At 37.2% G+C, this 18082-nt stretch overlaps 2 protein-coding genes across 2 annotated transcripts; one reads left to right on the top strand and one right to left on the bottom strand.

Moving 5' to 3' along the window:
* Positions 1-115: 115 nt before the first annotated feature.
* LOC147477009 (U3 small nucleolar RNA-associated-like protein) lies at positions 116-8319 on the bottom strand. Its single transcript, XM_086583298.1, is given in 7 exon segments — positions 116-635; positions 783-966; positions 1513-1679; positions 3539-3723; positions 3726-3993; positions 6909-7559; positions 7840-8319. Coding segments are annotated over 7 exon segments (1947 nt in total). The 5' UTR covers positions 8236-8319; the 3' UTR covers positions 116-539.
* Positions 8320-13932: 5613 nt separating this feature from the next.
* Positions 13933-17942, top strand: LOC147477008 (uncharacterized). Its single transcript, XM_086585889.1, has 3 exons — positions 13933-14151; positions 14916-15987; positions 16768-17942. Exons 1-3 carry the CDS (start codon positions 13933-13935, stop codon positions 17940-17942), a joined length of 2466 nt encoding a protein of 821 aa, XP_086442015.1.
* The last annotated feature ends 140 nt before the right edge of the window (positions 17943-18082 follow it).

Below are 18082 nucleotides of genomic sequence, written 5' to 3'. Positions count from 1 at the left end.
AAAAATTTATGCCATTCGGCGCCGGTTGAATTGGAGTGGAATTACATGTGTCCCCACCAAACTATTGAAATGGTTTCAAACTACACCACTGGTGTAGTAAGTCCAAACCATTGGGTGCAAAAAACGTATTCTCTATCCTTAAAATACTGTTCCAATCCATTTTTAGAGATGCTGAGTGAATACCATTGGACTCAGCTTTAGTCCCTATTTCGAGAAAATAGGTTATCACTCTGACAAAACAAGGATGATCAAACAAATTGTGTTATCATTACAGATTTGAAAATCAGTATCCATCTACTCTAATTTAACAATGCCATCCAGCACTTGACGCCCACCTTGCTCTATAGCTTTGGCACCATTTAAGGAAACCCCCCGGTCCAGTGGTGCCTCATAACTAGTATCTGTTCCTGCCACACACTGCGAGCCAAATGCAAATCATCCGCAGTAAAAAACAACTCTTTTCTTCATAAATAGTTTCCTTGAAATATAATAAAGATGTTACAGGAGGAGTCAAAATTGGAGGTAATTGATACAGAAACTCAACGTGCATCCCGAGGGTCAATCAATCTACTGCTATCTTTGAGCGTCTTCCATGCACGCCAATATACACCATTAGCTGTTTCTGATGTTCCAACCTGTTTAGTAATGCCAAAAGCACCGTCAGTCTGTCACCAATGAATTTGGCATGGGCTTGAAGGATGGTTAATGATGTATATTTGTTCCTATCATACTATCCTGATGCCACTATTACACGTGGAACTTACAGCAGAGAAGAATGTTACCTTGTTCTCCAAGGAGTAATAATCTCGCCACAATCCCACATCTTGACTATAGGTCGTAAGTGCAGATTCATACAACTTTCGCGCATTTACAAGGCCATCTTTGTCACCAATAAATGCAAGGTTTGATTCCAACTCTATGCAGTTTCGATGAAGCGCAAGGCTTGGATGAGGTAAAACTAGAAACCTGCTTAGAACAGCGCACGAAGAGGGACCTCAATAAGCATGAAAAAGTTGAAGAATAATGACTACAACTATTAAAAATAAGTAATTGCAAGAAGTAATGACACATTCAGATATTTTGCACATTCAGCACACATACGGTACTCATACATAAAACAAACACCAAATGTGCTGTGAGGATAGCCTTTTGGAGGTCTATACATTCAGAACTAAGTAATTGCACAAGAGTGAATTCTATGTTCAGATATTTTGCAACACACATGCGGTACAGAGAACTGACACATAAATACAAACAGCACCAAACTAATCAGGATTGACTGATTGGCATCATATTACCACCATTCTAAATGCAATTGACACCAAATTCTATACATCTTCTGTCACTATTTGCTAGCTGCCTAGCTCAACTCATATTCTATTTGGCAATCCCTTTTGCTGTTTTGAAACCTTTAAACTGTATGCATGTCCCCGCTGTCGCACCATTCCAGAACATTTTGTTTATGTAAGTTCATAAAAAATAAGCTTTATTAGGAAGAGAAATGCCACTTACCGCTTATACATTTCTCTAGCACGTTGAATACCATCCCTTTGAAGAGTGAAATTTACAAGTGCAGATGAAACTGAAAATCCACCTTCAGTGTCTTTAGCTATGCAGGCCATAAAAATCTTAACCAGCTTATCCATATAAGCTCTGTGATTTGAGAAGAATTTGATCACCTACAAAAAAATGTACAAAGAAAGAGATTCTTTAAAGTGCAGCTACTATTGAATGCATCAAACAGTACTATTTAACCCTATGGACTGTCCGAACTGGGTTGTCTACTGCCCTTGAACAAAATACATACAGGTTCGTTACACAGAGTAAAGGTGTCTTGAAAGTTGTTAGGCACCAAATTATATGATAGTTGCAGACATGGAGATGGGACAAAGATATAGGTAAAATACCAAAACAATGAATTTATGTCCAGTCCAATGAAGAATACGTCGTAAGCCAGTTAGCCAATACAAGGATAATGACCATAATTTAGTTTAATATAATGCACATACAAACAAATAAATGCCATACACAAACTGGTTTAAACACTGGAGATTCATGTCAATGCATATTAGATACAACAAATGGTAAATACAACAGCTGAGAGGCTGAGATATATTGCCAGCCAGAGAGAACTAACTGTGATAACCTGAGAATGTCAAGCAATTTAACCTTGCCCACTACATCAAGATAGACTGGTTGACCAGTACATCAAGTTATAGCACTATCGCAGTCCTTATTCGAGTGGCCTAATGGTCAAGTCTGTGAGTCTGGGCCAAGGTCTTGGGTTTTCAATTCCCACCTTACCCGAGGATAAGAGGATTTAAGGGGCAAGTAAATAAAGTTCTAACTATCAAAAGGAAAATATATAAATAAATAAATAAAAGCTAAGTTACATCGACATGGATACATGGGTACATACGAAGTGTCTGACACAGCAAAATATCATAATTTGAGGTATATCACATACAATATGTGCTGGTGTTGAGTCCAACACAGACACGTGGATACATATCCGACACAGATTATATTTAAAATATGGCGTGTCGATGTAATATAGAAAAAAAAAAGCAATTCCTATTATCTCTGTGAAAACAATCTATTCTTTAACATATTGTTCTTTTCCTAAAGCCTGAATAGTAATATCTGCTACTGACCAGGATAGTCCCTCTAGCATTACGATAAAAACTTTTTATATATTAGTTCACACTTCACCCAAACTTGGTTTGAAACCAAAATATTACTCTCTCTACCGTGCATGAAGTCGTGAACCCGCAATCTGTCCTAGCATACTTAACTCTGACTGCTTCAGCATGAAAGTAAATATACATGTTCATGTGCATGTGCATGAATTATCAGATATGCAGCAGATGCATCCCTGCTAAAGCAATGCAAAGATCAAGGAACCATGTTACAAATGACACATGCTATACATCAGGATTTTTTGTTTAATTGGTATAACTTATGACAAAAAGTATGTTTCAGGAATGCAAATCTAGAGTTAACCGACCTAATGTTAATTCCTTATAGATAATTTTTAGCAACCCACTGCCTGTTAAGTACTGAGGTTCAGAACATTTCAAAATTTGACATATGTCTGCAATCGGTCTTTATGCAAAGCTTGCTATTTGCGAAAGTAGATCCTATTTTTAACATAATGTCGAATTTGAGAAACAAGTACTGCATCTATTTGCATTAGCAAGCTTCACATCAAACAAAAACACCAGAGGAGAATAGGAGATTCATGGTAAGCATGCATCATTAAAATGTAAAAGATGGTAAATACACGTTAAGCATGCATCATCAAAATCTAAAAGATGGTAAATACACGTTAGTTTACAAAGTTCAGAGTTTCATCTGTGAAGGAACTGAAACATAACTCTCCATGATTAATTTTAATAATAATCCCGAAAGACCACCGGATATATTCAGAATTTAGAAAGGAAACTGTTAAACTAGAATATCAATAAAAACTATTGGAAACATTAAATGCACCAAATGATGCTGTCTTACGAGAAAAGAATGTAAACTGATTGCGTACCATATGCCATAAGTTATCAGCTTCTGAAACCGACACTTTTTCCAGGGCATTGCGAACAAGCTCGAAGGTAGAGCGCCGGTCGTCCTTAGCCAATGAAGAAGACTTACTGGTAATCCATTTCATCTCTATTGAAATCCTTAAAATCCATAACTTCGCTGCTCCGGAAAGTTTTCCATTGCAAAGCCTTTCGCCATGGTCCTGGCTTCCTCTAATCTCCCCACTCGCAAGTAAAGTGAAATATATTGGTACGCAAGATCTTCAGTCATGCATCCCATGGATTCAGCTTTCTCATACACCTTTAATAGGTCGGATAAGAATTCTACAGCAAAGTTCGAAGGAGCAGAGCCCGAAATCTGGGAATCGTCTCCTTCAGGAGATATAACATCCATCCAAAACTTTGCATATAGGGAAAGCATCTTGGCAGAAGGCACATATTTCAATGCTTCTTCATATATCTGTGTACATATAAAGCATACAGCAGAAACATTAGAAAAGGTATTGCTGTATTGGTTTAGATCGTAGAAAAGTGTTATAAATGAACTGTTGCACCTTTGTTTCAGCTGAAAAGTTTTCAGAAGGCTACAGGGAACTAAAAAATATTAATTTCCTGAAACCCGTAACTACAAAACTAGTCATAAAGAGTGTGTATAATTTCTATTGTGAAACCTCAGGCTGTATTACAAGTAGCTTTAAGCAATTATTGTGAAATTCCAAGGTGAGACATCTTCTCAACATATAGCCATTTTTCAACGAAACTACATAAAAGGGATATAAATAAAAGCCTTACAGGGATCACAAACTATGTCAAGTGACCTCCATCACATTCACATATACCCTCTATGGTTAACATGACCTTCTGCGAATCCATTGTTTTACCCTCAAAATGTCGTCCGTTACAGTCCAACCATATCTGCCACATGATCACAAACTCTGAATAGGCTGCTCTCTGTACGAGAATGACCATATATACCACTGAGTAAGGAGATCCACCACCCCATAAGGACTAGTCCAAATGATCCAGATATCTCGCGAAAAATAGGACCAATCTTCCAAGAAAAAGAACACAAGATGCATGATTCACTGACTCCTCAACTCTGTAACACAAAGGACAGTATCCAAGGTTTGCTCTAGAGTTTCATCTTCTAAGAATATTAACAGAAAGAATCTGCTCCAAAAAAACACACCATACAAAGAAAGCAACTCTAAGAGGAACCTTAGACCCGGGATAAATAGATCCTAGAAAACAAAGGATCAGAGCAATGCCACTAGTGGGAGGAAACCAAGAGTGAAGAGAAAAATAGAAAGATTTGAGTGAGAAACTACCAATCTTACTAGGGATTCATATCATCGAATCAGGATCTAGTCGATTCATGTTAACGATATTGAGCCTATAAGGGAGGTTAATCCAATAATGACCCAATCATCAAAAGCCGGTCAATTCCAAGAAAAATTCCCGCACTCACTAACTTTACATTCTTTTAGCTCAAACATGCTGGAAAAAGTTCCATGGTCTTCCCTACGAGGTCTATCCCACAGCCAAGGATCTTCCTGAAAACAATTGTGATCCCTAATCCCTCTCTTGAAGGTGGGAAGGACATTCATAATGCTCTTCCAAACCCTGCACCCATCGAGTATACGAATGAAACACCTCCTTTTCTTTACAAAATAATTTAATTAAGTGCTAATATTTACTGTGTACTATCTTTGTGTCTTTTGAAAAAATGATTGCGCATAATTGGTGGTTTGGCTTTAAAATAGCTACCTATGGTTGTATACGGGCTTGGGGCTTATCTTTAACTCTCCAAATCCCAAGAAGAGTGTATTAGACCTCTTTTATTTTATTTTGGCAGCTAGACACAAAAACGAATTTCTCCATTTGACACCCTAGAACCTAGAAAAAATAAAAGATACAGAGAGAAAGAAGAAGTATAAAAGAAGGTTGGCTTGTGTTTTCATTATTGTTCCGAGTGTTCTCTTGCGCTATTCACACAAAGTATTATTAAAAGTATGAGCATGAATGCTAGTCCTACTAAAATCCTACACCATCCTCATAAAACCCACTCTAATGATCTCCTAATACTTTTGCAGAACTCTTAGGAAAACCACCAGGGCCAAGAGATTAGTCACACCCTATACGAGAAATGGAAATCCAGACTTCCTCCTCAACAATGTCTCTCTCAAGGGACTCTACATCCTACACACAATCCTCACCTTTAACCCTCCACACCCTTAATATGGAGGCAATCCAAACAACTAATCTTATTCCTGACTCTGCCATTTGATGGAGAAAACTTGTAATTTTTATCACCCTCAAGTGCTAACTTAGTCTTGCTTTCCTGTCACCAAAAAAATCTCCTCTACTTACTGCTACATTGAACTCCGAGAGTAACTCAATCCTTCTAAGCCGCTCATCAATGTCCCTCTCAAGGTTTTTTACATCTTGCACACAATTACATCCCAAAGGTATGGCAATGAATAAAGCTCTGAGTAAAAATTCGCAATTTCCTCTGTAAGACGATCCTCACCTCTAACCCTCAACACCTTACTATGGAGGCAACCCAAACAATTAATCTTATTCCCAATTCTGGCCATTTGATGGAAATAAAAAACTTGTATTTTGATCACCCACAAGTACTAACTTAGTCTTGCTTTCCTGCCTCTGAAAAATCTCCTCTCCTCACCACTAGATTGAACTCCGAGAGTAACTCAATCCTTCTAAGCCTCCCAGGAGAAGAAAAACTATCTTTTACTTCCTTTCAGTCATGTACCCTTATATCGTTAAGAAGATTCTCCTTTTTTTCTAGCAACGCGACCGATAATTTCCTTATTCCCGACAAACACACAGTTTATCTAGATACATACATCACGATTTCCATTGAGTCCAATTGTATTTGCAACTCAAGCAATGTTCACCTCATATTCCATTTCTATATTATCTTCAGGCAGACCAAAATAAATCAATTTTATACTACACTTTAGATTCCCCCCTTACTGAATGTTTAAAGAGCATTTCTATGTGCTAGACAAACTTTCTGGGAACATTCATATCATCTCCATACTCTATCTGAAGATGCTTAGCTTAGAAAATCAATGATAAACTTCGAAAGGGATCACACTACCAAGTACAGACACTTTTTTATGTAATAAAACTAACATCACATTTGTAAACTTATCATTATTTTGCTGAGAATAACCATGAAGTATGTATGATGTTGCTTAATAAAGATATCTGTATTCAGTATCCGAAATTCAGTGAAATGATTTCTGTCAAGTACAAATAATTGAGAAGCCACAACGTTTCTAAGAGCCCATGTGAAAAACTTTCAGTGTAAAGAGATGTTAAAAAGTTGTTTAAGGTTAAGGTACTTACACCAACTGCTTCATCCAATTCTGGGCGCAACTCCTCCATAGTCATCTTCTTTGTCTTCATATTATCAAAGATTTGAAGTCTTGATAGCCAATCCCAATACTCTGGGAACTTTGCAAAATCTTTCCTCATACCATTTAATATCTCTTCTCTCAAATTATCGGAATCTGTCAAGTCCAGATTACCTAATAACTCTAAAAACCGTTTCCGCAGATTCATACTAGATGGGAGAGCCTCAACTGCTCCACTATAAACTGTTTGAATGATTTTCGAAGCATGCTCCCGAAAGACATCCAACTTGTTCTCCGACTCCTCATCAGATCCATCAGCATTAGTTTTTCCTTCATCAAGGGCCATAAATAAATCCTTATTCTCATCTTCCCACCGTTCGTCATCACTATCCTTATTATCACGAGTAAGTAACCCTTTGTCTTCTCCAAGAAGAGACTTTCTTGCCTTCAATTTATTAAGGTACACTAGCTCCATACGTAAATACTCAACCCATAAATCCTCTGAATTCGGGCATGCTCTCAAACCTCTCTGCATTAGATTACGAGCAGATGCAACATTTAAGTTGTGATCAAACTCCCAACCTGCTGCATACATCCAAAGGCCAGGTACATTGGGATGAAACCTTAGTACCTGAGCCAAAACCTGTAATGAGAACAACAAAAGCACTGTGTCATTAGTTACATTGCCTCATTCCTTCAAACAATTTTCATCCACAACTAAACACAAAAAACAATCAAAACCATAAAAAAAAAAACCCAACAAATGAACTTGTCCATAACCACACTCATTTATAAGCTAAAACCTATTAGTTCGTCCATTCTTAGTGGGAAACGTTGCAATGTGACACAGTTACAACCATATACTCTATTACAAATGTCACATAGTAATAAAAAATCTCACAAAGTAAAAAAAAAAAAAATACCGTCTTCATTCTCCCATGACCATGTTGTCTACAAAACTCCATATACTGATACCACAAGCCAACATCACCTTTAAACCTCATAGTAACCAATCTAAAAACTCTCAATATCCTAACAACACAAGAAGTATCAGAAACTGATCTTTTAATCTTTTTATTACCTAAATCTCTAACAACAACTCTTTTACGTAAACGACGAAGAGTGTCGAGCTGTTTTTCATATTCAATGAATGATAAGAAGTCTTGCTTTAATGGGCTTGGTCTTTTCAGTTTGTACTCGAAATTTCTTCGCTTTTTCACTATTTCGTTGATTTCGAGACGGGTGAAGATTCCCTTTTTTTCTAAGTCGTCTAATTCGTCTACCATTTGTTCTAAACGGTATTGTACTATGTCTGCCATGGTTACCGAGTTGACTCACTTGCAGTGGCAAGAGTTTTCAGTGGTGTACTGTTTTTTTACTTTTTTTTTTTGGTTTTGTGTTTTAAGAGAGAAAATGCTTTTAGGTCATGTATTGGGCTTGGGCTTAGAGGCCTGTTTGTTAACGAGCTTTTATAATAAAGTCCAGTGTATAGTAGTTGGCAAAATGTTCTTTTTCGTTTCTCAAATCAAAATATTCAGGAGGAGATGAAAATTCAAGAAATTGGGCTAGAGAGTCTCATTTTTAAAAAAAAAACAACTCAAAAGCCCTACCCATAATATTTTTGGGTTTTAATACCCCTGCATTGTTTTTATTCACTCGAGACCAGGCCGCCACCTCTTATTTTTTAATATAATTTATTTTCTTTTTCACCCTTCCAAAATATAGAAAATTAGTTTAACAGGTAGTTAGTGAAAAAGAGAATAAATTATATTAAAAAATAACAGGTGGCGGCCTAGTCTCGAGTCAAAAGCTTAGATTCTAAAGATTTTCTATAAAAAAATACTTACCGGGAATAAAAACAATGCTGGGGTATTAAAACCCAAAAATATTATGGGTAGGGCTAGGGGTGGGAATTTGGCCCTAACGACCCTAACCCGGCCTTGACCGACCCGACCCTAAGCCCTATAAAGCCCTCACAACTAAAGCCTTCACAGAGTTTAGGGCAAGGCCGACCCGACTTCTAGGGCAGGGCTAGGGCTAAGGTTCTGAAACATAGGTCCGACCCTAATTCAGCCCTAGTTATAGTTTCACATTTTCACTATAAATACATCGCGTCTGTAATTGTCCAACTCTTTTTGTTAAATATTTTAAATTAAAATAACATTGTCCTTTGTAATTTATTACTTACACCCAAGAATCTTCCAATAACTTGTCTTATATAACAAAAAACTTATCAACCTATCTAGCAACCATGAAAAACAATGAGCACTAGCCTAATAAAAAAAATAAGACTTTATTCCTTTGATCATCAAATCAAAGTCTATAACTTATTATTCTCAATTTATTTTCCCACTTACTTCTTATAAATTATATTTTTATTCACATCCAAACCAAGTCTAGAACTAAAGGTTTCCGTTCACACCATTAAAGCGAAATACAGAGCAGACATTTGTAACACATAAACCAAAAAAACAACCTTTGTTTGAAAAATAACATTTATAAAAAGAATAAAATATATAGGCTCGACCCTAAAACCCGGCCCTAAAGCCTTTAAAGATGGCTTAGGCCGGGTAGGGTTAGGGCTTGAGATTTAGACTTGTGACCCGGCCCGACCCGACCCTATACTGACTTTTTTAGGGCCGGGCCGACTCGACTTTAATATCTGAAGGGCTTTTAAATGTTTAGAGGTTTGGCTAGCTCGACCGAAATTTATTGCCCACCCCTAGGTAGGGCTTTTGAGTTGTTGTTTTTTTTTTTTTTTTTTAAATGAGACTTTCTAGCCCAATTTCTTGTTCCAAGATAACCACCTGTAGATAAGATAACTACCATAACAAAAATAGTAGATTTTGGATTTGAATAGAATTTAGAAGAAGGTACGTAGATTGCTCCACAAAGTAAATAAGAGACCTAATAACTGCTGAAGATGCTGACAGTGCTTATGTCAATTCCAGCTTCTCCTCCTAGTTACGGAAAAAATTTGTTCTTTTTTTTATTTGATTATAATTTTCGAGAATTTGATACTAATGAAAAAGATGAACAATTTTTACTTTTGTATATCCATTTTATTGATCAAAATGTACTATTCTTTTATTTATTATTCGAATATTCTATGTTTCTTTCTTTAAATTTGCAAAATTGTCAATGCCATTTCAGTTGTAGTAGTTCAATTCTTATATATTGTTACTTGATAATTCCAGTGGTGTATTGAATCTAGGCCACTCATAACAGCAAAAAGTACTGGTGTATTGCTCCACAAAGTACTGTCCAAAGGCCTAGAAGCCTGGAGTAAATAACTTAAATATATGTTTTAAAATATATATTTTAAAATGTTGAGTTTCAAAATAACTTAAATACATTTAAAAATTATGAATTTTTTAAGAGATTATGAAAGAGGAAATCTCGTTGTTTCACATATCTCTACACTATATGATAGCCGGGTATTTAGCAACCCCCGTCGATTAGGCAATTTGTAATTAATCTCCATAGTTGCTAAATTTCGAAACACCTCCCTCACAAATATTAGAACAAACCCCCTATTTATTAATAATTTAAAAAAACCTCCATAATATTAAATTATATAATTATCCCCAATTTCCCTCGCTAATATTAGAACAAGCTCTCTTTTATTAATAATTTAGAAAAACCTTTTTAATGTCACTTAAACAATTATAATTAGAATCCAAAAAAATCATGTAATTATTTCCTATTAAAAAAATAGATGAGCTTTTCCTACATAATTACAATTACCAATTAGAATTAGAATCCAAAATAATCATGTTAACTATTGAACTCGAGGGACGGATTTCAATGCTTTTAAGACTTTAGACAAAAAAAAAAAAAAAAAAAAAAAAAAAAAAAAAAAAAACCGACCCCCAGTGCACAGCATGGTTTGCATTTGCATACTTGTTGTTGTAGAAATAGTTGCAAATAATTAAGTAGGGTATTTTTGTCAATTGTTTCAAAAAGTAGTCAAATTTGGGTGTAAAAACTAAAAATATTATGCCTCTGTCTTAGGAGTCCAAAATATTCTTAAAAGACTCTCTTAAACTAATTATCTGGATGAAAATTGGAGAGGGAGCTGAATAACGTTCAAAGTTCAAACAGCTTTATCACCGTTACTAGTCTACTATGTTAAAAATTTCATAGGTTCCAATGTCGTAGCCACATGAATTAGACTCTGCTTCTCAGATATGGTTTTACTCGTGACACTATGAAACCGTTTTAATTGTTATAAAAACAGATTGATTACTACAAAGTCTTAAACCATCATATTCTAGAGCTAGTGTGAAAGATTTCCGTATCGAACGTTGGGAAATCACATAAAACTATAAAAGTAGTGTGGAGGGAATCACATTTACAACGTTAGTCTTCTTGTGTAAAGAAAGTAAAGTCGATTATTCTGAAGGATATGGACCATGAGCACTTGCTACTGATTTGCAATTAACCTTTTTGACATCGCCGAACCATTGGTTCTTTAAGGAAATCAACATACATCCACCTTGTATAAAAGGCAGGCCAAAATATATTATGTTGTGCCAATGGAGATATCAACAGCCTCCTTGTTACTAATACTTTTACTATGTGTTGCATGTCCTAGTAATGTTCAAGCAAGAAGTCTTATAAAGAAGGGAACTGGTTCTAATGAAAGAAAACTCATCTCATGGAAAGGTGAGGGTGGAGGTTTTGGGGTTGGGGTGAGCCATAATGGGTCAGGGTATGGTTTAGGTGTTGGTGGCGGAATGGGTGGAGGGGTGGGTACTAGTCATGGTGGTGGTGTTGGGGCTGGTGGTGGTGTCGGATTAGGTGTTGGAATCAATATTGGTAAGAAAGGCCTGCATGTAGGTATAGGTGGTGGAGGTGGAGGTAGTATAAGTATTCGTAATGGGAGTGCAAATGTAGGTGGAGGGGGTGGTGGTGGTGTTGGGATCAGTGTTGGTCGTGGGCATATAAGTGTTGGTGGAGGAGGAGGAAGTGGGGGTGGGAGTGGTAGTGGTAGTGGTAGTGGTAGTGGTAGTGGTGGATCAGGAGGTGGTGGTGGAACAGGCAATGCTGGAGGAGTTGTAGGGCATGGTGAAGGGTATGGAAGCAGCAGTGGGACTGGTGGAAGTGGACTAGGGACTGGTGGCGGAGGAGTATCTGGAGGAGGACGCAGAGGTGGTGGTGTTAATTCAAGTCAAAATACAAGCAAATCAACTGTTCCATAATATTCACTGATCTCAAAACTGATCTCTCTTGTCTAGATTCTAGAGTCCACCTGTAAGAAGAATGAAAACCAATAAGTCTGTTTATGGAGTCAGTTGTACTTATCGTCTTATCATAACAGCCGGGTCATTGATGTGCACGCTACAGTTAAGTCACATATATTTTTTCTTTCACTGTTTGTGCATTACGAAGTAGCAAAACAATGAGAACCAAATGAGACTGTTGATTGTACATAGTACAAAATATCGTGATATATTGTGATATATATATATTGAGAAATTGAAAATTAATATCACGATATAGGATTGAATATATTCAGTAATCCAATGCAAATATTCTCAATACTTATCGATATATCAAGATATTTTGACGATATAGTGGATATCACAATATATCACCAAACTTGATCATCGGGTTAATGATAAAATTGAAGACTTTTGCTAGTCGAGCTAAGATTATTCAAATTGATATTGAACCAGTTGAAATTGGAAAGAACAAGCAGCCTCATGTCTCGATATGTGCTGATGTAAGGTCAGCTTTAGAAGGAATTAAGGAATTAATAGATTGCTAGAGCAGATAAGAAACTTGAAGCTTGACTTTTCTTGGCAACCCATTAAAAGAATTTGAAATTTATCCAAATTGATTGAAGATTGCTGAAGGTTTTGCATACCTGCGCGCTGCACATGTCACAAGAAAGTGCGAGTTGAAGGGGCAATTCAAAAGATGGATGTCATATCCATTGTGACTCATCAAGAGCATGTAAAGATGTGGTCACTGAGTGTGACGGGACTCGGGAGATCAACATATTAATTGTATTTGAGTGACTGAAGCTGTAATTGGTAGCAGTGTATCATAGGCTTTTGAGAATCATGCCGGGAAAAATGGTGTAGCTGGTAATCTGGTATCTGGTTTGTTGTGTTAGTTTTTTTTCCAGTTTCATTAAAAGAGGTGGTTAACTTATGTTAGTTTGACTGTTACACTTTTAGCTTCTTACAATCTTACTAATACTTAAATAATTGCAATAATTCACAAAACACAAAAGAACTTCCAATTATGTGTTTACATAATTATAATTACATTAACCAGGCAACGTTGGAAATTATTTATTAACTAGCAATTTCCTTGGTTCAGTGAGTTTTTCTTTTACATGTGCAAAACCATATTTTAAAAATTATCCTTGATATTTGTGGATATATCCAGGATATTTACAGATGCCCCAATGTAAAATATCCCCACATAGAGGGATATATCCACGATACATATCCATAAATCAGGAGTCGATATATTGCCCTATCATGATATTTTGTACTATGGCTTGTACAACCTCCAGGATTTTTACGAGTTAATATATTATCCATAATCAGTGGCGGTCTCAACCCAATTCGAATGAAAATGGATCATCTGATTCCATGCCCAATATGCAATATGTACAAGGGTCATAACTCATAACTAGGTGTGATGTTTAACTGTCATGATGAGGTGTCGGTGGGGACTGTGCCAGTAGATTTGTTTCAAGGAAATCAACTAGGGTCTGGCTATGAATCAGAAGATAATATTTCCCAACCAGTGCCACTGGCTATGGAGGGCTCGTCTGGGAAAGGCAGTGGACAGCTCAAGTCAAAAATAAATAACAGAGGGAACAGCTCAAAAGAATCAAAGGGGTTGAACAGTGGGTATAGTGGTGATAAGAGTACTAGTGTCAGTGTTGGGTCTGGAAGCAGTGGAGGTCTGTGTGGTCCTCCTCCAGGGTTCGCGGTGGCTGTCCCCAAACAGCCGCCTCAACAGATATGATACACGCCTGGAACTGCCGGGGAATGGGTTCCTCCACAGCAGTTCATAATATAAAGGATCTAGTTCGTCAACACCAACCGGATATTTTATGCTTGTCAGAAACAAAAGTTAAGGAGGAAAAGATAAGTAAGTTAGGGAAGGCTCTTAAGTATGATAATACGTTTTGTGTTCCAGCTGTGGGTCTTCGAGGAGGGCTGGAGTTAACCTGGAGGTGCTGGGAGCCACGGCCAACCAAATCTCAGGTAAGCTTATTAATTATCACAGTATAAATCCATGGTACTTTACTTTTGTTTATGGTGAACCGAATGCTAGTATGAGACATCATTTTTGGAATGAACTGAGAGAGTGTGCCCCCCATATACCGGGACCTTGGTTAGTGTTTGGTGACTTTAATGCAATCAGAACCTTGGATGAGAAAATAGGGGGTAGGTCGACCTTTTCAAAATGCATGATGGATTTCAATTCTGTGATTGATGACCTTGGGTTAGTGGACTTAGGCTACAAAGGACCCAAATTCACCTAGAATAATAATAGGAAAATTAAAGACAATATTTTAGAAAGACTTGATCGTGCTATGGCTTCACATGACTGGATGGATTATTCCCTAATATGCTTGTTAAACATGTGGTTAATGCTACGTCCGATCATTTATCTCTGTTGATTAGTCTTAAAGTATCTGAGGAATATGCTGAAAGACATTTTCGTTTCTATAACATGTGGTTAAAAGATGAGTCTTGTAAACCTGAGATAGATAAAGCGTGGAACTCTATAACACATGATTTGCCTGATTGGAATGTGATTCTTAAGTTAAATAAGACCGCCCAAAGTCTAAAGACCTGGAATAAGAAGGTTTTTGGGAACATCTTCTCTAATATCAAACATACTCAAAAAGAGCTAGATAGGGTGCTCCAAAAGCCTTTTTAATTCGGTTAATCATGAAAGAGCTAAGAAGTTAAAAAAGGAGCTCTTTGATTGGTATGAGAAAGAAAAGGTGTTTTGGAAACAGAAATCTAGTCAACAGTGGATTAAAGAAGATGGTAGGAATACTAAGTTCTTTCATCTGTCTACGGTGTATCGCAGAAGGAAAAATAACATTGATAAGATTAAGGATGATAATGGTGTTTGGCAAGAAGGTAGGAATAATGTAGGAGTAGCGGTGAATGCTTATTTTGATAATATTTTTGATTCTGTACATCCTCAGAAAAATGAGCTTATTCTTGATTTATTTAAGCCTTGTATTACGGATAAGGAGAATCAGATTCTTACTGCTTGTCCTTCTGATGACGATATTTGGCATGTTGTTAAAAAACTCGGGTCTCTAAAGTCACCTGGACCTGATGGGTTCCAAGGTATCTTTTATCAACAATGTTGGGATGTTGTAGGTAAGAGTATTATAGATTGTGTTAAGGATTTCTTCATTAATGGTAAGATGAACCCTAGGTTAAATGATACCTTTCTCACCCTCATCCCTAAGATTTCTAATCCGGACCATGTATCTAAGTTTAGACCTATTAGTTTATGTAACTTTAGTTATAAGATTATTGCTAAGATTCTGGCTATTAGGCTTAAGGCCCACATTAATAAGATTGTCTCCCCGTTTCAAGGGGCCTTTATAAAAGGGAGAAGCATAGGGGATAGTATTGGCTTAGCTTGTGAGATTTTTAACACTATGAAAAAGATGAAAAAGAAAAAAGGGTTTGTTGCTCTAAAGATGGATATGTCTAAAGCTTATGATAGGGTGGAATGGTCCTTTATAGATAATATTTTTCAAAAACTAGGTTTTAATAAGAAATGGAGATTGCTTATCTCCGAATGCTTATCGACGGTCTCTTTTAAAGTTCTTCTTAATGGTGCCCCTCTTGAGTCTATTACTCCTAGTCGAGGCCTCAGACAGGGAGGCCCTCTCTCCCCTTATTTGTTTATTCTTGTTTCTGAGGCCTTATCAAGGATGATAGCTTATGCGGAACAGTCTAAGGAAATTCATGGCATAAAGATTAGAAGGAATGCACCGGCTATTACTCATTTACTTTATGCAGATGATTTGATTTTGTTTACTAAAGCGGATTTAGTTGAGAGTGGTAAGCTCAAAAATATCTTAGATGAGTACTGCAATATCTCTGGTCAGATGATAAATTATGATAAATCTAGTATTTTTTGCAGTAAGAATATGCATAAAAAACATAAAAACATTTTAAAAAGGTTTTGGAAAATGAGATTTTTTGACTATCGGGATAAATACCTAGGAGTTCCTATAATTGTTTCTAGAAAGAAGAGTGAGGTATTAATACTTGAAGGTATCTCATGTTTAGGGTGTGGGTAATCTTGTAACTTAGCATCTTGCTAAATGGGGATTAACATTTTGTAACTTTGATTATGATTTGGAATGTATTAATACTTTTTACCGCTCAAAAAAAAAAAGAAAAAAAGAAAGAAGAGTGAGGATTTTGATTATTTGGTGGATAAAGCTCACGGTAAAATTAAAGGGTGGAGGGCAAAAGTTCTGTCACTCGCTGGCAAAACAACTCTGATACAGGCTGTGGTCCAAGCTACCCCCCTCTTTGCTATGTCTACTTATCTTCTCCCAAGTTCCACTTGTGAGAAGATAGATAAGGCATGCAGGACCTTCTGGTGGCACAGTACATAAGATAGTAAAAGCATCCACACCATTGGGTGGGATAGCATATGCAAACCTAAAGCTAGTGGCGGTTTAGGCTTGAGAAAAGCAAAAGATATGAATCAAGCCATGCTAGCTAAGCTTTCTTGGAAAGCTCTCACTGACAAAAAATCGATATGGGCTAGAACCTTCAGGGCCATATATGGTAAGAGCTGGTTTGATGTTAAAATGTAATCCCCTCCAGGCATATCTTGGTTTTGGAAAGGGGTACACAGAGTGGGGAAAATAGTCCTGGAGGGATGTATCTGGAGCATTGGTAAGGGTAAGGATGTGTTGGTTATGAGCCATCCTTGGCTCAGTATTAACAAACATCCTGTCCTTATTAATGACATGATGCCTTTGCGACAAGACCTTCAAAACCTCAAGGTAAAGGATCTTATGTTGACTGATGGTAGTGGATGGGATGAAAATAGGATTGATCACCTATTCCCATCTACTATTGGGAAGATGATTAAGCAGGTCATGATTAGACCCCTCGTGGCAGGGGAAGATACTATCCGATGGATGGATACTAGAAATGGCAGTCTGTCTGTTAAAACAGCCTATCACAGAATGGCAGGGAATGGGGACATGGAGCAATCATCATCTTTTAATACAAACACTGTTAAAGCTATTTGGAAAGCTCCGGTATCAGCCAATATTATTCTTTTCTTGTGGAAGCTGTACATGGGTATCCTACCTACGGGAGACTTGCTTAGGAACAAAGGGATCAAAGGAGAGTTCTCCTGTCTCTTGTGTTGGCTGGAGCTAGAGGACCCTCTACATATTTTCTTTAAGTGCGAGTGGTCTAAGTCTGTCTGGTTCGCCTCAAACTTGGGGGGCAACCTAGACGAGATGGGACACTACCCGATAAGAGATTGGGTTTATCTTTTCCTTCAGTGGATTAATGGAACGGATCCAGGTTTTGCTGAAAAAGGTATTCTGGCCATCATAATGCTTCAAGGCATATGGGAGGCTAGGAACAAGGCAAAGTTTGAAAGCTTAGCAGCAAATAGAGAAGGCTTGCTCAAAGGAACAGCAACCCACTGGTGGAGATGTCTTGAAGCCTTTGAAGAATCACAGGGAGTAGAGAATAACAGTTCCCATATAAGCCAAAATAGAATGAATAATAGTTGTCCTTATAAAGAGTCTTTTCCAATAGTTGAACTAGATACTATACTAATAAGGTGTGATGCTGCTTTTGATAGGGGGACAGGAGATGGGGCAGCTGGAGTTCTGGCTTGGGATAATGAAGGTACTCTCATAGGAGCAGCTACAAGAAGGTTCACAGCAGCAGATGCGGAGGAGGCAGAGATGGTGGCCTTGGAGGTGGCAGCTGGGTTAGCTTCGCAGCACAGGAGAGAACTCCATTTTGTTTGAGGGAGATAGTCTATTAGCTATTCAAAATGTAGTATCTCCCTTAGAGAATAACTCTCATAACTGAAAATTAAAACCTGTTAAGTTGTTAATTGAGGATCTATGTAGACCTCTTAAGTTTTGTAAATATGGCTGGATCAACA

The sequence above is a fragment of the Coptis chinensis genome, chromosome 9, assembly GCF_015680905.1.
Source record: "Coptis chinensis isolate HL-2020 chromosome 9, ASM1568090v1, whole genome shotgun sequence".
Lineage (NCBI taxonomy): Eukaryota > Viridiplantae > Streptophyta > Magnoliopsida > Ranunculales > Ranunculaceae > Coptis > Coptis chinensis.
The sequence above is the reverse complement of the archived record's forward strand: the minus strand, read 5'-3'. Positions and strand labels throughout refer to the sequence as shown.

Coding starts and splice junctions, on each gene's coding strand:
- LOC147477008 (XM_086585889.1), top strand. CDS start 13,933: ATGGGTTCCTCCACAGCAGTTCATAATATAAAGGATCTAGTTCGTCAA. Junction 14,152..14,915: donor CACGGCCAACCAAATCTCAG/GTAAGCTTATTA, acceptor TTTTGGAAACAG/AAATCTAGTCAACAGTGGAT. Junction 15,988..16,767: donor AGCGGATTTAGTTGAGAGTG/GTAAGCTCAAAA, acceptor AATCCCCTCCAG/GCATATCTTGGTTTTGGAAA.